This window comes from Armigeres subalbatus, chromosome 2 (genome assembly GCF_024139115.2).
Source record: "Armigeres subalbatus isolate Guangzhou_Male chromosome 2, GZ_Asu_2, whole genome shotgun sequence".
In the NCBI taxonomy this organism is placed as follows: Eukaryota; Metazoa; Arthropoda; class Insecta; order Diptera; family Culicidae; genus Armigeres; species Armigeres subalbatus.
The window spans coordinates 159,196,996-159,221,218 of record NC_085140.1 but is presented as its reverse complement, the minus strand read 5'-3'; the positions used below and the strand labels follow the sequence as shown (position 1 = coordinate 159,221,218).

The 24,223-nt window shown below is 37.3% G+C and overlaps 2 protein-coding genes and 1 long non-coding RNA gene across 6 annotated transcripts in view; 1 reads left to right on the top strand and 2 right to left on the bottom strand.

Moving 5' to 3' along the window:
* Nucleotides 1-4,672: 4,672 nt before the first annotated feature.
* Nucleotides 4,673-16,088, bottom strand: LOC134215377 (uncharacterized). 2 transcript variants are annotated; one of them, XM_062694581.1, is made up of 7 exons: nt 15,946-16,088; nt 15,808-15,888; nt 15,192-15,628; nt 14,948-15,125; nt 14,706-14,893; nt 12,166-12,337; nt 4,673-6,112 (listed from the first exon to the last, which is right to left on the bottom strand). In XM_062694581.1, exons 1-5 carry the CDS (start codon nt 16,049-16,051, stop codon nt 14,847-14,849), a joined length of 849 nt encoding a protein of 282 aa, XP_062550565.1. In that variant the 5' UTR covers nt 16,052-16,088; the 3' UTR covers nt 4,673-6,112; nt 12,166-12,337; nt 14,706-14,846. The 2 variants fall into 2 exon arrangements, 1 of the variants encoding a protein (XP_062550565.1); XR_009980133.1 differs by lacking the exons at nt 12,166-12,337; nt 14,706-14,893; nt 14,948-15,125; ... (1 more) ...; nt 15,808-15,888; nt 15,946-16,088 and adding exons at nt 11,410-11,682; nt 11,743-11,884 and having other exon boundaries at nt 4,692-6,112.
* A 1,665-nt stretch (nt 16,089-17,753) lies between these two features.
* On the bottom strand, nt 17,754-19,565 carry LOC134215375 (uncharacterized). The gene is made up of 3 exons (XR_009980131.1): nt 19,334-19,565; nt 18,891-19,021; nt 17,754-18,240 (listed from the first exon to the last, which is right to left on the bottom strand). It is a non-coding gene; the product is annotated as an uncharacterized LOC134215375 (long non-coding RNA).
* A 131-nt stretch (nt 19,566-19,696) lies between these two features.
* Nucleotides 19,697-24,223, top strand: part of LOC134211090 (nucleolar protein dao-5) — a 51,609-nt gene continuing 47,082 nt past the window's right edge. Inside the window, exons 1-3 of one of the 3 annotated variants that reach the window (XM_062687703.1) lie at nt 19,697-19,840; nt 20,016-20,263; nt 20,408-22,777. In XM_062687703.1, the coding sequence (XP_062543687.1) occupies nt 20,048-20,263; nt 20,408-22,777 (2,586 nt within the window). In that variant the 5' untranslated portion in view covers nt 19,697-19,840; nt 20,016-20,047. Of the gene's footprint in view, nt 19,841-20,015; nt 22,778-24,223 lie in introns of all 3 variants that reach the window. The other 2 variants (XM_062687702.1, XM_062687701.1) reach the window with 2 other exon arrangements.

The window sequence follows — 24,223 nt, the reverse complement described above, 5'->3', positions numbered from 1 at the left end:
ATTGTAATTCCTACATGGTTCAATTCAACCAGAGGAAAAAATTCTAACTGCCAGAGGCAATTGAAATGTATTAATAATAACTAAAAGCGTAACATAGCAAATAAGGATGATAGTGTTAAGAAAACACGGAACACCTAGTCTAAGAGATGAATGCATGTATTAGATAATTAGCAAATAAAATTAGATAAAAAAAAAAAATAAAATAAAATAAAAAAAACAAAAGTTCCGCTTTGAATAAGCACCGCGAATCAAACGCGTTTTTGATAAATAGATATTTGATATTGCATGGGATAGACGGGCTTGGTGGTCTAGTGGCTACCGCTTCTGCCTTATAAGCAGGAGGTCGTGGGTTCAGTTCCAGGCTCGTCCCTTTCCTACTTTATATTTCTATCTTAGTTCTTTCTGTATTTCACGTTCTACCAAAACGATTCCTACTGTTATAATCTTCCATATAATCCTAAAACCTTCCGTGGCACCTATGAGAGGTCGTAGAGTTCTCTGCATCTTTCTTAAGTAGGTGTGCAACTAACCATCCTTCCCCTTCCTCAGCATTCATAAGGACGTGGCCAGGACAGATCTCGACTATTGGAGGGTACAATGCTTTCATCTAAGAGATAGTGATAATATCTGTGGCAATGGATGAAAGTGATGCTACTCTCATACAATAGTCTTGGCTTGTACCTGTAGTGTTAGCAAGGAATTCATTAAAATAAATAATAAATTAATAAATAAATAGACATATAATTGTACAATTCGAACAAGTTATTATTTACAACTTAAGCTGTAATTGAAATTATAAATGGAAAATCGAGTAATAATTTCATAGCGCCCATTGCTATTTGGCAAACAATTGAATGACGAGACGTCATACGAACGAAAGGAATGATGCAAATACGAATGATTGATTCGTCAGCCATGCATCACTAGTGCTACATGTTCATGATAGGAATAGTTATGGGTGAATACACTGTGAATGATTCAGTTAGAGTAGAGTGGGGCAAGAGTGCGCGTGGGGTAAGAGTACGTTTTCGATGTTTTGCAGGGGTATAGCAAAAGTCAAAATCACCGAAGCAAGCATAAAATACATACCTAAATATGTTTACTCTTTTATTCGTTGACTTACACAGATTTATGACTTAAAAATGATTTATTCCTCTGAGTCGTGTAGTACACTCACGTACACGCCAAAAAATAACGAGTCGTTTACAGGAGTTAACCCCGTTGAAACTCATGGAAAAAGGTCTACTGAATTAAGCGTGCACAAACCGAGAATGTCAGAATGCCCAAAACTGTCAAAATTTCCAAAAATGTCAAATTCATGTTTACTACGGTGCATCTGTATGGGGTTGACAGCTGCGCTATATCCCTGATTTTTTGAAGTAATAAAAAAAGATAAACTAGCAGTACTGCATCAGTTTGACAGGTATTCTGGCCAACTATTATCATGTGTAATTGTAAACGATTTGAATAAACAACAAGGGAGATATGGAGTTAGATAACTTTTTGGTCATTTTGCTAAAAATAATTTGATTTCCGCAACTAGTATTTCATTACCATATATACGTTCAATCAGGTGAACATTATACCATTTCAATAACCTATTGTATAGAGTAGTTTATGGTACAGAACACCAATCCGGTTAGTTTTCCAAGAAGTCAAAACCATTACTTGAATAATTTTTGGGACTGTGGGGTACGTAGGAACGCAGGAACCGGTGGGGCAAGAGTACGCATATGAATCTTCAAGTTATGATGTCAAACCCGTATCTCCGGCCGAAATAAGACTTCTTCCAAAGCGTAAAGATCCACAACTAAGAAAAAAGGGACAGAATTCGAATTTATCACAAGTTTTTAGGATAAGTTGAAGTAATTCGGTGTTAGAAAGGAATTAGCGAACAAAGCACTGAAGCGAAATAATGAAATTGTATTAGGACTTGTTGTACACCTAAACATAGTACGAAAACACAATTTCATCTAAATGATAATTTCATTTAATCAAAAGAAACATTCATAAATTACGCAACGTTTAGTTGGGAGGGGTTGCGAGATATGTGACGATCCATATAATTTTTAGAGGATTCATACAAATAGTGTAAGATAGGTAGGGGGGGGGGAATGGATGATGGAATAGCCAAATTTTACGTTACGTGATTGGTGGACTTTCTTTAAGGAAAATGCCTTTGTATACGCCACGCGAAACCTGATATAAATTTTACCTCTGTAGTTTTTTGTATATATACAAAACAATGGTTGTTCGAATGAAAGTGCACATTTTTAGGACCCCCTCCCCCTTTAAGAGTTACGTAATCTTTAAACATTTTGTAATATATGCTCATTAAACATCAATTAAATGTTATTAACTCTTATTTGTTGTAATATATACTTAAAGCACATGATTGGATAAATGCGTACTCTTACCCCCTCCTGGGCCCCTGGTGGGCCCTCCTTAGCCGTGCGGTAAGACGCGCGACTACAAAGCAAGACCATGCTGAGGGTGGCTGGGTTCGATTCCCGGTGCCGGTCTAGGCAATTTTCGGATTGGAAATTGTCTCGACTTCCCTGGGCATAAAAGTATCATCGTGTTAGCCTCATGATATACGAATGCAAAAATGGTAAACTGGCTTAGAAACCTCGCAGTTAATAACTGTGGAAGTGCTCAATGAACACTAAGCTGCGAGGCGGCTCTGTCCCAGTGTGGGGATGTAATGCCAATAAGAAGAAGAAGAAGAAGCGTATTCTTACCCCACCCGATGCGCACTTTTACCCCACCGGTGGGGTAAGAGTGCGTTTTTCACTTGTCTTGCAATAAGGGTTCTACTAAAACGAAACTCAATAATTTCAATATTTTTTCCACTGGATAACATAAAGGAAGAGTATATGAATAATCGACACTGATTTGATATGCAGAAGCTTGCTTCATAAGGGCCACATGATCGATTGAAAACTAAGTGCGTACTCTTGCCCCACTCTACTCTATACAACGGATGTGTAGAAACGCATCGACTGGGACAACGTCTTCTTCCGCAGCCAGGGCCTACAGGAGTAGGCCCGAGAGGAGTTCCCAGTGACAGTAGTAGACAGTGAGTAAGCGGGTGGCACCGCCCTCTGCTGGTTGAAATGTCACTGGAGGAAGCAGATTATCAACGACAACTCAAGTAGAGAGCAGTGCTCTTTACTTGAATTATCGTTCGATGGAGAAAGCATCAGCTCCGATGGCGAGTAACGGGTACACCGCTCTCTGCTAATCGAAGCGAGGATGCTCCGATCGTGACAGTACCTACCACCTACGATTTTGTGCGAATTGCTCAATGCTAATGCTAATGCTAATATTTGATATTGAATGGGATTGCCCGTTTACATATCCACTAATCCTGGCGACAATGTACTGCCCGATAATACTAGCGCGACATTAGCACAATGTAAACAGAAATCGCCAACTGCTAATAATTGTTGACAATAAAGTCAGTTCACGAATATACCTATTATATTCGACATTGAAGTATCCGACAATATTAACTTATTGTAAACAGACATTTCCTTTTGATGAAAATCTTTATCGTCGCAGAATTAGCGAATATGGAACAGGTCAATATTTTCAAAGATTTTTTTTTATTTTTTTTTAATTCTTTTCTTTATTTGGTAGGCACTCTGTGTTTCTTAACCGATACTGTGCCGAGATCTACTGTGGCATTCTGCTGTACAGAATCCACACATAATCTATTTTTAGATTTCCATTATTCATTATTGTTGTCGTTGCCAGTCCATCTCATCGTGAGTCGATTGTGTCCGTTTGTCCATGTCGTGTATCCGATGATCGTTGCATTATTCGGTTGCCATTTATCCGGGTAACGTTGGAGGAATGCCTCCGAGAAGAACAAGTTGTCAGTCGTCATCAGGCAGCCGTGACGGTAAGGCGCGTCTCCCAAACGCCACCGTATGGACTGCGGATCTGGCGACTGACGTGGGTTTGGTGGAGGGGTTGGGAATTGAACCCATGACCATCCGCTTGTAAGGCGAAAGTGTAGCCAACTACGCTACGGGACCCCCCTTCAAAGAACTTTATTTCTGAAGGTTTTTTTTCGAGAAATCCAATATATTTACACACTTAACTCATTTCACCGTATTCGGTAAATTTTACCGAAATCTCAACAGCAGAACTGTTCGGTAATTTATTTTACAGATTTTTTGTAATTTTTTCCATTGCTCAACTGTCAAAATCACCGAAAATCAGTTAAATTATTTACCGAACAGTTCTGCTGTTGAGATTTCGGTAAAATTTTACCGAATTCGGCGATTTATTTTAAGTGTGTAGTTAGGGCTCCGTATCACTGAGAGCAGCTTTACAGTTAAAATTACTATATTGTAGGGTTAAATTAAAAACACAACGCCACTAAATTTGTGCAGACTACCTTTCATGATCATCCTAAAATCATTAATCTGTCAATTCTACCATGGGTCAAAATCAAAATATAGAAGTAGAAATAACTATGCTTCATTGTTAATTCAAAAACATTTCAACTTTGATAAACAGATAGGTGAGGTCAAGTTAAAAAGATTTTTGTAGTAATTTGGAATGTATTCAATATTTAAATCAACTAAATATGTATGGTGGGATTATTCGGTTCAATTTTTATTTTACAATAAATTAAAAAAAAACACATTGAGAGATTTTAATTGCTCTTTTTATTTCATTAAAAAATGCAACAATTATTGTTGTTAGTAAATGTGAATTGGCTATAGAATTGGGGTCCATCAAAATAATTGAAACTGAATATGTGGAATGTTGGTACCGGACTAAGTTCTAATGGCATTGTTCATCTTCACTTCGTGAGAGTATAAGGTATTATACATCGATTTTCATATGATTGTTTTACATGTTAAATACCGTTTACAACATTCGTTTGTTTTTTTTTCTCTTCTAACAATCTAATGTAATTAACCGTGTCATTAAAAATATTTCTACTGTCGAGAAACAGATTAAACTGATGCTTTATTGGCATTAGGCATCCTTTTGAATTTATGAGCACATCATTATTTTTTTTTATAATAAAAATATTGTAATAAATGATTTAGTTGGATGTTATGCAATGTGGCATATAGTTTTTATTCGATGGTTATGAATGGTTGATGAATATCATTACTTAACTTTTTGCCGATCTTGTTATCAACTACAGGGCATTAAGTAGTGTGTTACAAATCGATTTAATCACTTTGACTATTTCTTCGACAATACATAGATGCAACGTCTTATCTCGTAAATTTCGGCTTACTGTGTAAATCTAACGAAAAGTTTAAAAACATGTCCCTTGGCCTTAACCTAACTTTTGGATCTAAAATATTTGTCTTTGAATCTAGTTTTCTCCGTATCTTCATTTTCGTCTTCGAGATTGTCATGATCGCATTCGATTCGCATGAATATATCTTCATTGTTGAAGTGAAAATTGTTGTTACCGGGACCGTCGCTGCCATCAGTTACCGGATATAAATAAACAGGCGTGGTTCGAAACGACATGTCGACGTAGATTCTGGTGCAGTTTTGAGGGCACGCATGCTGTACAAGTATATTTGAAAACGGTGAGCCATGAAGAATCGCCAAGTTGGTGAAGAAACCATGAAGAGAGTTGCACAGGTTATGGCACAGATGGCAGTACATGTAATCGATTCTCAATGTTCCAAATATGCGAGCAGCTGCAGCAGTTGGCTATTTTTTGCCTTTCGAGAGTATCCGATGTGGTAGAAGTATTTAGCAACAAAGTACCAGAATAGCTCACAACTTTCCGGGAAGTTGTAATTCAGGACAAACTTCAGCTTCACCACCAAGTCGATACAACGAAGAAACGAAGGAAGCTTGAATTGCATACTCGACGTTACAACGTAGAAGGCCACAATTTTCTCCGTCTTTCCAATCACAAAAACGCGTGGAAAAAATTGAACTTCTTCTTCTTTCAGCTCGTCACGTAGCTCTTCCACTACTTCCTGAAACTCTTGCTCTGTTTTGCATGCATAGCACATATCTGTTTGTGCTTGCAATATCGTTGGTAGCTTCCGAGCCGATGTGCGCACCGGTTTCACGACTGCATGAAATATTGTGCAACTTATGAAGTTTCTAGTATCTGAAATATATTAAAAAATGAAGCAGATGTTAAAACGAAATTGAGTTTAATACATGGCTGAGATTAGTGGAAATATATCATACCAATGATATTTACTACAATCAGATATCAGATTGGCATTAAAAGTAAAATATGGAGATAATAATGAAAAAGAATTGTGTAAACCCGAAATAAATCATAAAATTAGTGATAAATTGATTCTTGACCGTAGGAATTTCTCTAAGCGACATCCTCATAATCATTGGCGTAACTAAGAAGGGGGGGGGGGGCAGGGGGCCTGGCCCTCCCCAGACCCACTTGTGCCCCCCCCCAGAAAATTTCAGAAGTGAATTCTTAAATAGTAAATTTTTATTCCTCATTCTTCATTGCATCATATGTTTTCTATGATCAGTTTTTCGGCAAAGTATCGAACTTGTCTTTGCAAAATGTCAAGTGCAAGTCATATTTTTTTCACAGATTTTTCTTACATTTTTACACAGATTTTTCAGATATTCAATGTCAATCTCTTTCATTGCCATTATGTGTTAGCAAAAGGTGATAACCTTTTGATTTATTAATTGTACCAAGTTCAAAAACCAGATTGTTTGAAAAATTATACATTTCTGTTCTGACTTCCAACTGCGATTAGATTCAAACGAAGCTGGAACATGTTTTTTGGACTAGAACTTAATAAACAATAATCTTTACTGTCTACACATATCCCTGGCCCCCATAATTATATGCTCCTGAAGTCCTAAATCCAACATACAGGAGTTAAAACGATATACCCTTTGTAAACCTTTCCAAAATAGAGATAAGAATCAATTGAAAGGTCAGTTGGAATGTAGAGCCATTGAAGAAGAAGATGCTACAAAACAGTTGATCAAATTCTTATAAAGTTTTTTATTTAAGTCCTTACTAGTCCAGTTGATATGTTTTCGTTGTTCTACAAAACTCGGTATTTTAGCAGATATGCCTGTCCCAGTCTTACTGTTGAGATCGGAGAACGTAGATCTGAACAGATACAAAGTTGTGGAATAAGGAAGAATAGTTCTTTTATAGACTAGTTGAATGATGAGTGATGAACTTATAAAATAATTTAAAAAAACAATCTAGATAAAAACAAACAGTTGAATAATTCCAAGATTTGTTCATTTTGGGATCCTTCCGAGTTCCCACTAACTATGTGTAATTACAGAAATTTTGAACTCTGACGAAAACTTACAATATTTTCTCACAGAATATTGTAGTTCCTATTAAAACCGAAGTGAGTTCGGATCTAAATCCTTCCGGAACTCAATGTTTTTTCAAAAATGCCTCAAATATTTCCAGAATTAAAAAACAAAGAAAAAATCTCGCAGAATCTCAAACATTAGTGTAAATATTAGGATACTTTAAGTAGATTGTTAATTTGGTAGGCTCAGTCGAATATGACACTTTGCGAAGCCCCAATTTTTTAATATTAACATATTATTATCATAAACTCATAACAATAGAGATTGCATTCAAATGTCCTTATTATGGACTCCATAATATCAACATATTCTATATATTCGTATCTACACCTGTGTTCAGAAAAATAGCATCAGAAGCCTTTTTTCATACAAAATGGTTAACTTTGACCAGTTGTAACTTTGTACTCCGATGACCGATTGAGCTGAAATTTTGGCAGTGAACTACAAATATGTTGAAATTTACACATACTAGGTATTATTTTTTTTCGAATGGCGCGTTCAAAAATTACGCACTAGGTCAAATTGTTCAAAATAATAGCAGTTTTTGTTTTGGAAATATCAGGAAAATAATTGTTTGGAATGTTATTGCGCATAATCCCCAAAATTTTATTCCCACCTTTGGGTTTCCGCGCCGAGCACTTAGCGCCAGACTCGGCGACAAGGAGATAGTCGTCAAGTTGGTACTCCTGATTTTTTGACAACTGATGTCGATTGTTTGTGTGAGTGCACCGGTGTCAAAAAATAGAGCTTTTAGCTAAAAATTTAATTGTCAAATGCACATTTTGACAGTAATATAGATGTATGAGTGAATAAAATGTGTAAATGCTCTATCGCGGAAGCAGTCGCTGAAGACAAGTGTCAATGATTTCAGTGACGAAACGAAAAGTTTCAATGCAAAAAGCAATATTGGGGATTATGCGCAATATCAATTTGAATTCATGCGCTGCGAGACACTAAGTATATTATTCAAACAATATAAATTGGGGAATCTGACATTTGAATTGGCCAATATATCAAAAATAAAAACTGCTATTTTTTTTAACAATTTGACCTAGTGCGTAATTTTTGAACGCGTCATTCGAGAAAAATGATACTTGATCTGTGTAAATTTCAACATATTTGTAGTTCACTGCCGAAATTTCAGTTCAATTGGTCATCGGGGTACAAAATTACAGCTTGTCAAAGTTGACCATTTTGTATGAAAAACGGCTTCCGCTGCTATTATTCTGAACACAGGTGTACGTTTATTAAGTGAGAGATTTTTCTGGGCTCCCCGTATCACAATCTAATTTTTTTTTATTTAAATTATGTTGTTTATTTATATGGAGCGATACCCCTTACGTAATTATGTAGTGCACGGCCATCGCAATCTTCAAAGTGCTCTAAAAATCGAAAATCATACAATTATCTTTAAATTGAGAAGAAAGTACGACCGTTCATTTAAACGTTTTCTAAGCTTTCCGCATATCATTCTTCTTCTTCTTATTGGCATAGCATCCCCCACTGGGACATTGCCGCCTCGCAGCTTAGTGTTCATTGAGCACTTCCACAGTTATTAACTGCGAGGTTTCTAAGCCAAGGTACCATTTCTACATTCGTATATCATGAGGCTAACACGATGATATTTCTATGCCCAGGGAGTTGAGACAATTTCCAAACCGAAAATTGTCTAGACCGGCACCGGGAATCGAACCCAGCCACCCTCGGCATGATCTTGCTTTTTTAGCCACACATCTTACCGCATGGCTAATATGCGGAGATACAAATATACGAACATAAATAAAAATATCATAAGACTGCAAAGCTGATTAAGAAAACCTTGTGCACTACTCAAATTCAGTCTAATTGTTCGCATATTGAGTGATGTTGAACAACATGACAAATGAGCAGCAAAAGCATAAAAAGAACCTTGGAAGCCCATGCGTGCAGTGCTCCATATCGCCTTAAAAATATCTCTCACCATCTCTCTTCTGTGATTTTACACAGCCAATCCCAAACGCTGGGCATATATGACCCATCCGTCGGTCCTGAAAGGGTCCAGTCCATTAGATATAAAGCTAATGCACTAGCTTCACTAATTTATACTAAATGATTGGAATTGCATAGTATGCGAGAATAAAACAAATACGTTTTTATATAAAAATCTTAGAATGGTCGCACCTAGAAACCCTGCCAATAAAAGCAAGATTACCGGTCGTAAGTATTATATGTGCAGCTCAAAACCGAAGAATTTTTGAACTCACGACAATCAATTTTTCTCCTATTAGTCGCAAGTTCATTACTGCGCATCTGGTGCGCTGTATAGCGCATCAGGTTGCGAACAATATGCACCAGTTGCACAATGATGCACTATAAGTTAAACGAGAATAAAATCGGTTTTCATGACTTCGAAATTCGATTTTCAACTGGAATCATAATATTAGTCGTTTAGTAGCGCTGTGTCTCAACTTGATATTTCACCGGTCGCTATTAAACGCGTTGTTAAACCCAGCAGCGCAACTGACAGAATTTGGTAGCGCGGTAAGAGCGTTGCTATTTAATGAACTGTCAAAGGTCACCAGTGTGGAATACAGCCACTAAATTGATAGCCGAAAACAGTGACTGGTACGAAAAATAGTAGTGCTGTCCAATGAGCAGCTCGAAGTAGCTCGAGGTTGTTCCCGTCCTGCTCGTTCTTTTTGTCAACAAATGGGCATGAGCAGGACAGGGAGAAACTTCGAGCTACTTCAAGCTCTCATTGGACAGCACTAGTGTATAAACTAAAATGACAGCTTAGTGCGGGTGATCAAAATACTCGTGCCCGGTAATGATGCTCTAATAGGTCAAAACCAAGTCAGAACCCGCCAAAGCCATGATTTTCAATTGTCACTGCTATGTCTGACAAGGAACTACCATACAAGACTACAAGACTAGATGAATTTGTCAGCATTGTCAATTGATAATAAGTGATATAGCCCCATATACAGATGTGCTCGACTTGTGGTTAACGGCAGTATAACATCATGTTTATTCGACACTATGGATATATCTTGGAATCTCCAGGGCATAGTATAGTATATCTCTCGACTCCCTGGACATAGTGTACCCATTGTATTTACCACACAAAATACATACTCATGCAATGGCGGGCATAGAAAACTTTCAAATAATAACTAAGGAAATGCTAATAGAACACTAAGTTGAAAAGCAGGCCAAGTTCCATTTGGAATGTAGAGCCATAAAAGAAGACGGATTTATCCTATAATTCATTAACGAATATAAATATCAAATATGTAATGACCTGTGCAGATTACGAGCTTAATGACATGATAAAAGAGTATCTTGATGTCAAAGCTCAATCATTTTCGAGATCATTTTATACTAATTTCAGTTCTAACTATCACATTAATGCTCGTTAGGGGTGATTCAAATATGACGTCCACTTCTTTTTGGGATTTATAGACCCTTTCTAGAGGGGGGGACTCTGTCACGCTTTTTTGTACCTAGTACATGTACTGTCACAACATCTCACACCCCCTCCCGCCCTAAAACCTGTGACATCATTTGTGAACGACCCCTTATCTGAATAGGCTATAAGCGAGACATAGGCATCGCACATTAGTATCGCCGTAAAGTGGAGAAGTCAGGTGCAAGCATCACTGTATCCATACAATTAATTAGTGCATCATACGAATCTTGCGCTAAATATCTTCTAGATTTCGAGTAGATATACATGTCAATCGTTCATGAAATGTAATCGTTATAGTGTATCCTTTTAGTTTCTTTTTGTGAAAATCTCCCACAAAAAAACTTACTTCATAGTCTTAGGGTGAAGCAAGAGTAGACGCGAACACGCGATGCGCAGTGCAATTTGACATTGCATTGATAATAAATGTTATTCCTTTACGTGAGTCGCGTCGCATCGCACATCGCGTTCACTCTGGCAGACACCTTAATGAAATATTTCATATTCAAAATGGGTTTGTCGTCTTTTGGTCTTTATTTGCAGTGTCATAGATATAAGTTATCATCTGATCTAGTACAATATCCTTTGAAATTGAAGCTGATTTTTTGCCAGAAGAATAACTTAAGTTTATATCTCACCTGGATTTAAAACTGCATAGATATAACGTCAGACAAAATCACTATTTTCGCTTCCAGCTTACTAAATTGTGTGCTTCGACATCAATTTAGTTATCTCTGCCGGTGATTGAAGCTGCCCCCTAATGGGTGCTGAATTGGGTGCAAGTCTCAATCCAATCAGGAATAGTTCCTCCTTAATACTCCGGAAATGTTTTAGGATAGGTTTGTACCTAGTAGCGGTGGATGCTTTTGTCCAAGCGTGAAGCCACTCTGGTAAAGTTGGTTGCTAAAATACTGGAATGTCAAATATATATTAATTGCAGCTTAAAAGTTTAAAATTATTTTTATACTTACTATTACTTGACTAGATACATAAAAATCACTTGAGAACGACCTGTTTCCTGGTTTAATACTTTAACAGCTGACAGGTTTGCACTAATTAAATCATAATTACTACACTTTGAACTGAAATGTTTGTTGTTGACTGGGGATCGGAGTTGCTGACAACCGCAATTTGACAGTAAGGCATATATGCACCACGCTTCATTATTTCGAATTACGTTAAGGCAAGTATACATCTGTGCGTAAAAGTTTGAATGATAAATGGAAAATGAATGAGAAAAAGAAATCTGAATGAATATTTTGAAGCCGAATGGGCACTTTATAGCATTACCGTTTTGATATATTTTGTTTTAGTTGAATATTTGGGTTTTCTTTTAAGTGTTACGATTTTATGTTGCACATTGCTTTTGTTAAGTCATATTTGCCACTATTTACCTTGACTCAAAGATTCGTCCTCCAGGTGGATAAGCAACTGCCGTGAATAATCGTCCTTCAATCCTTCCCGTTGAGCGTACTCTATTAGTCGAGTAGCAAATCTGTCCCATGAGTTGAAAATGTTTGATGGATTGCCAGCTTTTGCATAAATCGCATCAAAATCCGCGTCGATCTAAAAGAAATAGAATACCCGGATAAAAATTCACAGTACTTTGAATGGTATGATCCATTGGAATACAATTGGTTCTATGGTAAGTAATACAATCTATTGTACTTTTATTGTAGATTTTTCACGGTTGTCAAAATCCTTTATTGTACTTACTTTAAAAGTACAATACATATTAATGTGACCGATACATTCTATAATATTTTAGTTGTTGGCTTATGTTTTATATTGCTCATCCAAGAATTAAACAAACTATAAAGGTATTCCATCTCGGTGATCAGATAATCCGTTTTAAAGTAAATAAAAATATAATTTAAGAATATTTCATAGATTCATTATGTTGATGAAATACACTACTAAAAATCCACACATATTTATTGGCAAAAATCCATAGATTTAACTTATGATGTATATCAGCGCACACATAACCATTCTCCACGCGAACTACTAATAAAATATATGTCCAAATAAACTTTATGTGTGGTCTCGAATTAGCAATTATTTAATTTATGTGTGGTTCTATATCGATTATATTAGGGTGACGCTATTGCAAAAATCTATAACGGCGACACATATATGTTATATAGATATTTTTGGCAGTGTAACAATTGAAAACAATAAAATAACAATAACTTTCATTATTACAGGAAAAAACGTTCTACCGATTTTCAAATATATATTTTAATTGCTGGTTTTGAAATATTCATGTTCTGATCATTTTAAATTCAAAAAAATTAAATGAACAAAATCTTTCACTTACAATTTTACTTGGAGAATAACTGGATTTAGATGAGCGTGTACAAGTTTGTTTGTGATTAGTCTCAGTTGATTAGTGGAAAGACGAAGTAAACGAAGTGTTCCTTTTATTATTTGATTATGCGAGCAAGCGACGGCTGATCATTGGCCGCTGTACCGTGGTGAGTATCTATCCAGCTTTCCACGCTCGGTAATGGCGGCTTGTCGGTGTGAAAAAATCAATCGGTCACTGTAGCATTTGACCCTAGCTGGAGGAAAGCTCATTGGCGTTCCTGGGAGAGGGGAAGGGAAAAAAGGCCTTTTCGTCGGTGAGTTTTCCTCCAGCTAGTGTCAAACGCTACAGTGACCGATTGATTTTTTTTCACACTGACAAGCCGCCATTACCGAGCGTGGAAAGCTGGATAGTGTTATCATCATGATACCGGATCATTTTGTTGTGAGAGAAATCTTTCAACACGTCAAGAAAAAAAACTTATAAAGAAGTTCGCAAAATTTTTGTCAACATGTATCCTTGTTCCGTTTCAGAAATTGATGTAATGATAAAACACTGCTGCTTGCCACCATCACTGATAATTCAATAAATATCATTCGGCGACTATCATCGAGCTATATCACCAACGGGATACAATAAAAAAATGAACAGGTAACTTTTCTTTTCTTTTCGGTTTATACTTTTTGTAAGAATTCTGACATGATTTTACAATTTACGTCTTCCACAGGAAAAAAAATGTGGGTAGCATTAGTTACAGCGTCTTCAGTGCACCCAAAAAAATCTGACCGTTGTTTCCACCTGAAAAAGTACGTAGATTTTTTCCACCTGAAATTCACGTAACTTTTACCTGATTTTTCGATAGAATTTTCATTCTACGTGAAAATCAGGTAAGCTCTACCTGAGTTTTGGATAGAATTCACCGGACACGTAAGTTTCACCTGAATTTTTCTGAAACATTTGCAGCTACGTGTGCACGTAAAATGTACCTGAAAATTCAGGTGGAAACAACGTTTAGACTATTTGGAGTGTGAGTAAAGCCGGTTGCATCATCGGCGACCAAAATCTACGTTCATGCATCCCGGTCTGAATCTCGGTCTGAATAGCATTAACGGACTCAAAAATACCACTAATAATTTAAATTTAAATTAAATGGAATCTAATTTATTTTAAATTGAATTGTATTTTTATTGTAATATTGAAGTCGAGATTGAAGTGAAATGTATTTAAAATCCCGTTGTATTTCTACTGTAAAACAATAAAAAAATGTGAGAAAAACATTTGAAGCACATTGTTTTCTATTGTTTTGGCCTTCGAAATCATCCCATTGAAGAACCGTTAAATCAATTGTTTTGCTCTGAATTTTGTATGAAAAATTTTCGATTTTTTTATTGTAAAGATACATAACAACCCCCCTTTTTTATTGTAAAAATCCCATTTACCATTCATTTTATCGTGGAAAACCATTGTCTCTGATGTGATTTAGTTGTTAAAAATCCATTACATTCAATGGTAATTACTATGTTTTAATTGGTGATGTAACAGTAAAATTTATGATATTTTAATCATATTTTTTATCCGGGTATGTTCAATAATAAATCTGCAATTGAAAAAAGTACTTTGTATTACCAATAAATATCCGTTTTCGTCCGCAAGTCGTGGCCACTCTTTGAGTGTATTCCTCTTGTTTGCATGTGTATCCTGAGAAATACACCGTATGCGCAGCAGTAGTGACTCTTTCCAAAGCTGTGCGACTTTCTCAATCGGTTGTTAATTATTTCGGAGCCAATTTTTTAAACAATTCTGTTTTTCAATTTCTGCAAAGTTGAGTAAGATGAGTAAGAATTAATAACTTAGGCTTACCTTCTAACCTTCGGCCGATAGCACTACGGCCTTTGCTTCCAATAATTTCCAGTAGTCCATATCCGACGAACCGATGCGTTTTCTGTCTAACAATGCTTTTTTATTTCGATTATGGAAGCGATCATAAAGCAACCCAGACGGATGTTTTTTCCCAATTGTACCGTCTCGTGGGTTATAGTAGACCGCCTATGAGAAACAAATGAAAGCGTTAGTAATATCTCATATATGTCAATATAAGTAAAGTGTCATTACAGCTATTTCCGGAGGAAATATTTCGGCGATGAAATCTGCAAACCGAGCCATATCCGACAATGTAAAATAGCACTCATTGGCTATGTAGTAGTCTACGACCGTATGAGCCAGATATTTTTTGTGTTGAGTATCCAACAGCCGATGCTTATTGTAGTAATTTCGAACGATTTTTCCCTTCTCGTTTCTCTCCAAAATATCTTCCAGTAGATTCTTCGTCACTGATGAAGATAGCAAAGGATGCTTAGATGGTCCTGGAGCAGAACTCTGGTAGGACTTTTCGTTAACAGTGGCATTCGATTCATATAATGAGCTTTCTGGCCAACTTTTTAGTTTTTGTTTCAGCGCATACTTGTGGCCAGTCCATTTGGCTAACGAGAAAATCTCTGAAAAAGCAGCTTCATCCATGTCCTTCAAATATCCGAGTGTAATGCCGTGTCCTAAATAGTGTATAAATATGAGCTAGTCTACTGTGTTTTAAATAGGGTAATGAAGGTCTTCTGATTTATTGAATATGCCAACAACTCAGTGCACTATAGAGTCAATTCACGATACAAAACCGCATAATAGCAATTATTGCCACAATGACCCTTAAAAATAGTATCTACTTGTAACTTACCGATTAAAATGGAATAAATTGAAGCATTCAATCCCCATCTATTCACGACGAGCTCTTCGAGCTCTGGATCTTCGTTGTCCTCTGAAATGTTTATACGTATGTTGTAACTACTTTCTGCTTTTTAAATTATAAAATTACCTTCAATCATTTCATCCGGATCATCCAGAACCTCATCAAGAACTTCATTCACTTCAATTATTTCAACAGGTTCGGTTTTTCCGGCCATATTTTCAAAGGCAAACATGAAACACGAGATCGAATGAAACACTTGGAAAACAATAATGGCGACTACAAAAAAATTAAGCCTGTTTCTTACCGAAAAGCTCTTTGTTTTAGAAATTACCATGCATTTAGATTTGTTTTTACTATCACCGCAGTTGAAAGAAAAACACTGCATTAAACAAACATGTGAACTGTTGCAAAACGTCCGATTTTTTTTATTTTTACTATGACACGAGACACTCCAAAAATTACTATGGCAATTTTCTGTAGCATATAGTAATTTCATCAACATTTTTATTATTTTTAACTAAATTCATATTCATTTTAACTGATTTCAAATATAGTATTTTTTTAAACAAATGTATGTTTATCATTACTGCACCATTCCTTTCAGTGTATAGCATGTGGACAACTTATACTAATGACACACTGGTGGTACAAGTACCATGGTACAAGAATCTTGAAATGAGTACCATACCAATTATTGTCTTTATCAAAGATAGTCTTGGAATAATTTTCTTGTTCTCTTGTACCATGGTACAAGTACCACAGGTGTGTCTTTAGTATTAGGAGGTATAGAGGGGGCAATTTCTGCCCTAAAGAATCTCTGCTGCGGTCATCGTTTTCCTGAAACATGTATTTTGCATATTACATTTCAAGACAAAATTTTCAAAACGGCTTATCTGCTTTTGTAAACAAAGATTCAAACGACGATTTGATAAATTTGAAAGCTCTCCCACGCAAACCAACACCACCAATAGGTAGCTGAAGGTTTCCGCTACCTGTTCATGGTGTTGGTTTGCGTGGGAGAGCTATCAAATTCGTCAAATCGTCGTTTGAATCATTGTTTACAAAAGCAGATAAGTCGTTTTGAAAATTTTGTCTTGATTTGTTCTCATGGCACAAATCATTTATTTTTAGCACTACTTACCGCGAATCTGTTGGTCACAATAACAAAACTGCACTTATTTGAGTATCATCGGGTGTGGGTATTTTACCGCCTGCTGCATGCCAGTTCTGTCACGAACGAAAACGGAAGCTCCACCAGCGGAAAACCTTGTGAGGTGAGCTGCGCAGTCCTGCGCCTTCTGCTGTTCCTATAAGGAAAATAGGAGTCATGAATGTTAGAGGAGCGGATCATTAAATAAACTTACCTATTGACTGGGAGGGCGCAATTGTTTCTAATTCAGCTGAAAGATTCTCAATACGTTATGTTTCAGCAGATCAAACAGACATTATGTTTCTAGTTACAAATATTTCTCATCAACTTTCCAAATTGAGATTTGTTAGTCTGATCGTGGTGCTTGTGCAAATGTTTATTTTTTCATCCAAATATGGGTAAATTAGTTTACCCATATATTGGTAAAGTCGTATTACGAATAATTTGAGTAAAATTAACTGATTTTCTTGGTACATTTCACTCATAATATGAGTAATGTTTGCAGTACCCAAATATGGGTGATTAGAACACCCATAAATAGGTAAACTGAACTAAGCGTGCAAGCGAGTGTTTGCTTGCAAGTTGACATTTATTTGCATGCAATCGCTTCCATCGTAGTCAGACATTGCAAATGTCACTTTCTGAGAGTAAAATGCTCGCTGCGAGTGATTTGCTTGCAACGTCTGACGGCGCCTTAACTTTAAAAAAATCTCTCGTTAGTATAAGTTGGCTTTATAATGTTTAGTTTACTGTCGATTTGTTTATCGTTTCTATTATGTTCGTTTGTTTTTTTTTCTTATTGGAAAATACAAATGAAAATGAAAGTAACAGAGAAAGTAATTATTAGTTTAATTAACTCTCAGACTAAAACCATGCAATAGAATACATAAATGAGATGTGATTGCTCGGGGAAATCGATGAACTGGGAGTAAATGCGTGCGGCTGGTCTTGATCCTGTGCTGAGCTGTTTCCTTCAGGACTTTGGGTTGTAGCAATTGACGAAGTGGTGCAGAAAATTGTAGACTTAGACCAAGGCAATCGGCTCGTAAATCGTAATCAGTATTTGATGAATGTAGTAATTTGGCTATTGGTGAACTTGCCGCCTCTGATATCTTTCTCATCCATCAAACGCGTAAGACTAGGGTAATGAACGGATCCAGTTGGACGATCCGCTTTAATTCCGGTGGTAATAAAATGCATTGCTGCCGTGATAATTCGATGAACAGCTGCCAGGTTTCGATTTCGCGTTCCATATCGGTTTTCGCGGCGATCTGCAAATATTTCTAGCGCTTAGGTTGTGAACCATTCCACCGATTCGTTTAACTTTTAGTTAAAATATGACACTTCGATGGTTATTTTCCCACCGTGGTTAAAATTTTACTCCGAGGCCGACCCATTTGAGTTTTGACAGATTGATAGTTATTCGGAACGAAATGGATTTGGCGCCAATTTTCTCGCGAACAAAGTTTAACTATCGAACTGTCAAATCTAACCATGCTCCGGAGCAGGGTTATTTTTAACCACGGCGAAATAACCATCGAACTGTCAAATTTTAACTAAAAGTTAAACGAATCGGTGGAATGGTTCACAGCCTTAGTTTCATAGGGGCGTAACTGTATTGATCGATTTCTCTTCGTCGATGTTTTCTTTTTATTATTGTACCGAATTGCGCTAGTTTTTCGATAATTTAATGGTTTGGTGTGATAAAGGATGATTGTATCTTGCACCAGAATCAATAATCACGGTTGTAGCTTTAGAAACAATTGAGTTATCAACAAAATATAAAATCGATTAAGAGAAATCGATCAATACAGTTACGCCCCTATGAAACTAAGCGCGAGATTTTTCAATTTAGTATTTATGTTTGTAGTGAATCAAACTATCGGGGAACGTCAGAGGATGATTTTTGAAGACTACTTACAATTCCACCGGCGCCGCTACCTCGTGATACATCCTCTGAATAATAGAATCGGTTAACCTTCCAACTGTTATCAAATTTTACCGCTGCGCAATTTCTCCCCCTGATAAAGCCGGAGATGGCAGCTCCTGGAACTGCATACTGACAAAAATTCAATCATATCCATTATGTGTGGCACACATAAATTTTGACTATAGTGTTTCCCACATAACGGCTATGTAAATTTTCATATCATGTATGTGGAAACACACATAACCCTTATTAACTAATAACCTTTATGTGGATTCGCCTATAGCGAGTGTTTATTAACGCACACATAAAATTTATTTGTAAATTTCTTTAGATTTTTGCCAATAAAAATGTGTGGATTTTTATTAGTGTGGAGTAGCTGCAATATAATTATTTTTTTAGTTCAAATGCTATTAGACCCAATACTTCCTCGTCACCTTTCTCACAAAATTCGGACATTCTGGGCGTCGTTTTGGGCAACATTTCACTCGACTGGAGTAATAAATTGTAAATGAAAGAAAATTTCACAAAGACAAAATACTAACTGAAATATGTTTGCGTTATTCCGGCTTAGTATAAACAATAATATGCGATAGTATACATTTTATACTATGCAATGAATAAATGTCAAAAATAATAAAAAAGGTTAATTTGAAATCCTTCACGGATTTAGTTATTTTATTTCTGAGTGTATTGTGCTTTTACTTAGCTGGGTAAAAATGACGTATTTTTGGATTGTTCTGATCTCCGTGGAAGTGCAAACTTATCAATTTTGTGTAAAATTTAATTTCCGTGTAATAGCATGTTTATGTGGTATTCCTGTTTACCGTGTAACTAATTTGACAGAAGTCCGATCGAAAAAAAATATTGTCGCTTGCTTGGACATTTTTGAAAAATTGCAGTGTTTTGTTCAATAGTTTCCTAACAATATCGTGAAATATCAGGTGAATTCATTGTTTGTTTGACCTATATTTATAACTATAAAATTTGCGTTCTGTTTTATCGTCATATTCTTGAAATATTGTTGGTCTACAAACCGACGCAAATAAACCCCTCCCGCCGAACAAAGCTTCAAATTAGTTGGCAATGATGCATGTTTATTTTAATTTCCTCCTTCAGGTGTCTTCCCGGCGAATGAAGCATTCTCAACAATGAGCAACACATCAGAACCGGAAAACAATAGTGACGGCATTTCTGCTCCTTTGAGCAATTCTCCATCAGTTGTGTTCGAAGACGGGTCCCTCATTGCCCCCGCGGCTTCCGGCGTAAAAGGAGTCCATCTCCTCGAAGGTGTAGACAGCACAATGAGTGACGACGATGGCAAAGTGATTACAACTCTTGAAACACCGAAATCCACCAAAGAAAAGGTGATTATTCATAGTCAAACGATCATTAAACCGGCCAGAACACCAGAAACGGCCAAATCCACCAATGATCTACTAGCAAAAATGAAAAGTCGTCTAAGTAAGCAAGTCGATTTAAGTGTTATTTCTACTCCAAAACTGCATCAGATTGCCGGGTCTCACGATTCTAGCGGATCGATTGAGATTCCTACAGATTTGATCCTAGGTAGCGATATTCCGGCGACGCCGGCGGCGACGCATGCTACTAAAGAGGAACTAGAAGACCACGATCTGATTGCTATCCTGGAAGGTGACGATGTGGACATTACGGAAACAGCGACCGAAATTGAAGTTAGAGTCGGTGGTGGCGACGAAGGTATGTATGCTGGAGAGCAACTGTTGGAGGAAATTCATATCTCTATCGTAGATGAACAAGATGTCGAGTCGGAAAAGAAGGAACGGGAACGACAGATCGCTATGAGACAAATGGCCAATCTTCCGGTTTTGCCAAAAGGTCGCAAACCAGTTAGGCCTGCTAATGACTGGAAAGGTAACAAGATCTCAGCAGCAAGGGCAAGTCCTGCAAAGCGAAATACCGCTAAATCGGACATTCGATCGCCGCAAACGGCACCAAAATCTGATCCACTGGAAATAGTATCGACTATTCCTAAAACAGGAAACATGGAAATAAAAAGTCCTACTACAAAACCTCTGTTGGCTTCATCAGGACAAGTTACTATCAAAGGTCAAACAACTATCAAGCCTGTCCCCAGACCTATTGTTATCAAGACGGAGCCTACCGATAAGGGGAATTCTCCATCTCCAACCAAAAAAGTAATGGTTCCACCTTCAAAACCTATTTCCGTTTCAAAACCATTGGTACAAAAGCCCTCGATTTCCAAACCAGTGCCCCAAAAACACCCATTTGTGACAACTACTTTAACGCATAAATCACCTTCTAGTTCCAAGATTGTGACGCAGAAACTTCCATCAAGTCCTATTGTGTTATCCATAAAGCCGGTTGCTCCAAAGGTTAATCCTCCTGTGCCTAGACCGATACCTATTCCTCAGGTAAAACAGAGCAACAATGACCTAATAAGTTCTCTTGTTTCCGATTGGGATGACGAACCTTTGATACCGAAAAAAGAACCAATCAGTCCGGTTTCTTCCCCTCCTGCACCACGGGTACAACCTGAACCGGTTGCTGCTACATTTCCTATGGCTCCACCACCAACAACATCTGAAGTGCCAGTAAAAAGCTCCCGTGTTATCAAGAAGAAAATAATCTGGGATCCAGATAATCCAGAAACGCACATGTCATTCGCGAGTTTTGTTAAATCCAATAGGACTAAACCTTTGCCTGAAAGTCCCAAGGAAGAAACATTCACTCCTCCCGCCCCGATACGACCTCCCGGAACCGGAATACGTCGAAAGCGAGCAGAATCAGTTGCGGTGCATATGATCAAAGATACTCCACAGTTCGCATTGCCACCACCACGAAAGCGAGCTCGAACCCCGGAACCGGTTTCTTCAAAGCCTCCGCCGGTTCCAGTGGCACCGAAAAATACAGCTCGAAAAAAGAAGAGCGAAGTCGAGAAACTTCTCGGAGATGAAGGGGCAATCAACATGTTGTACGACGTCGAGTGTGAGAATAGCAACAAAGATTTACTGAAGAATTCTGACCTCAAAGTAGATTCGGATGACGAAGACGAAAAGCTCATGGCCAAGACAAAAATTATAACTGATGCAGTTATCAAGCAAGGCCATTCTCCCAACGACAATAACACTCACGTACCCCGTATGAGACAGAAACGCGTTCCAACACCGCAACAACTGTCTACCAGTCCGGCACCACCTGCGACAACTACTTCAACAACATCGCGTAAATCAAGTAGTGCTCAAAATGGCCCTAGCCGCAAACGAAAACAGACAGCCTCAGGCTCAGATGATTGGGATTACGTTTATAATTCACGTAAAACCTGCGATGATGCGATGATTATTCGACGACGTTCCAACAGTTCATACTCTAGCTCGACTAGCCCTCGTCGGTTAAGCGTCGATCAGCCTGGATCTTCATCTACCGGAACTCCGCCTGTCGAATCGCAAGATAAGCCCAATTTTGAATTTATCAAACCATCTAATAAAACTCCACACAAATCCGACGACATCCGGCTCGATTCTTCCCTTGTTGCCAATATGAAGGGAAAACTTAGTAAAGCCCTGGGCAGTAAACCCGCTAAGGATCAGCTGACTAACGTTGCAAGCTCACCATCAGCAGGGACAACTCCCGCAATTAAGCAAGAGAAGAAACTCAAAGTGTCCCCCAAAGTGGTTAGTACGGAAGCCACCACAGCGACATCTCCTGCGACGACAACCGTTCGGGTCGAAGAAAACGGCGCTGGAAAGAGCTGGGAATCATTGCTGGAAAAGATAGCCGAGCTGAAACTGCAGGAGCTCAACTTTAAACGCTGTGGCAACTATATGGAGCTCACACTGGCCCCCAAAGAAACAAAGCTGAAGGATGTATTCACCATTGAGGTAAGTTTCGCAACCATCCGAAACAAATTTGTGAATACCTTTGGAAAATCAACGATCAATTTTTCAGTAATGCTTGTGTCATTTTCAAATTTAGGCATGGGTCAGGTCCAACACATTTACTCTGAATAATCAAACAAAAATGATGTCGATACGATGGAGTTTATGCAATTAATCGAACTGTAAGCTTTAGGGGAGGACGGGGCAAAAAGAGCACCCCTCAATTTTACCGCTAATGTGCCTTTTTCTCTGTTGCACTGTTAAGCCCGCAGTCCACTGTTTGTCATATTGACAAATATTTGTTTATATCTATCCGACTGATCAGAAATCGACATGGATTTCTGGCTGACTTGACAAATATTTGTAATCATGACAAATAGTGTACTGAGGGCTTTAAACTATAGTTCAAAAAAAATACTTAGGGGACACAGGTAATATGCACCCCCGGGGCAAAATGACCCTTTGGCATTTTTGAGTACATTTTCAGCAGTTTTCTAGAGTATTTATTACCGCGCATGTAGTTCGAATCTCGAACTACCAATCCAGTAGTAAACATTCTTGAAAATGTTCCTGGAACATCGATAAAAATGCCAAAAGGTCGTTTTGCCCCGGGGGTGCATACTACCCCAGTTACCCCTAACACTGAAAAAATATTATAACAATAAAATGAATCTGAAATGTAGATGAATTAGCAAAAGTGGGGAAAGCTTGGATTTTTTTACCTATAAGAAATGAACATTAGAAATTATTTTTTTTTAAACATAAGACACATTCCACGCACTTCTACACCAAGGGACCAAAATTTCAAACTAAAAATTAGGATCCTATATCTGTAGGACAGGCAAACATACATATTAATTTACAAGAAAAACATTTCTTCCACTGAAAAATGTTTTCGGAACATTGTTTAATAGCCAATCAAAGTAGCAGACTTTTAGTATAAAAAAAGACTCCCTAATCATTTTTTTTTATAAATGTGCTCTATCGCACCTATTTGGGTGAAAATGTATTGATGAGTACGTAATTAAATACAGTTTTTAATGATCTTTTTGTGTGCACATTGTATTGCTTCGAAAATTTCAGTTTACATGAAATATTTGTACTTTAAAAACAGTGACATTGAAATGGTGTCGCGTTACGAAAATAGTCGTATAATTGATACTAGACAAAAGGTACAAACATTGAAAAAGTAATATTTCGGATTCTCTTAGTACTCATCAAGAGCTTTCTTTTCGTGTATTAAGATCCAAAATCGGACCATTTTCCATGAAGTTACACTAGGTACAAAAATATGATGTCGCGTTACGCGAATTGAATGTGCTTCTGTAATAAGGAATAAAATGCTTTCGGTTTATTGATACGGTATCACAATGGTTTCTTTCAAGTAATTTAGGGCTTGTACATGAATAGCGTAACAAAATTGGGGGTGTAACGGGGTGTGTCATTTGG

Bases quoted from the DNA above. Each gene is read 5' to 3' on its own strand.
- LOC134215377 (XM_062694581.1), bottom strand. From the start codon at position 16,051: ATGTTTGCCTTTGAAAATATGGCCGGAAAAACCGAACCTGTTGAAATA. The intron at 15,889-15,945 runs GTAATTTTATAA...TAAACATTTCAG, and splicing joins TCCGGATGAAATGATTGAAG to AGGACAACGAAGATCCAGAG. The intron at 15,126-15,191 runs GTAATGACACTT...TGTTTCTCATAG, and splicing joins TATTTCCTCCGGAAATAGCT to GCGGTCTACTATAACCCACG.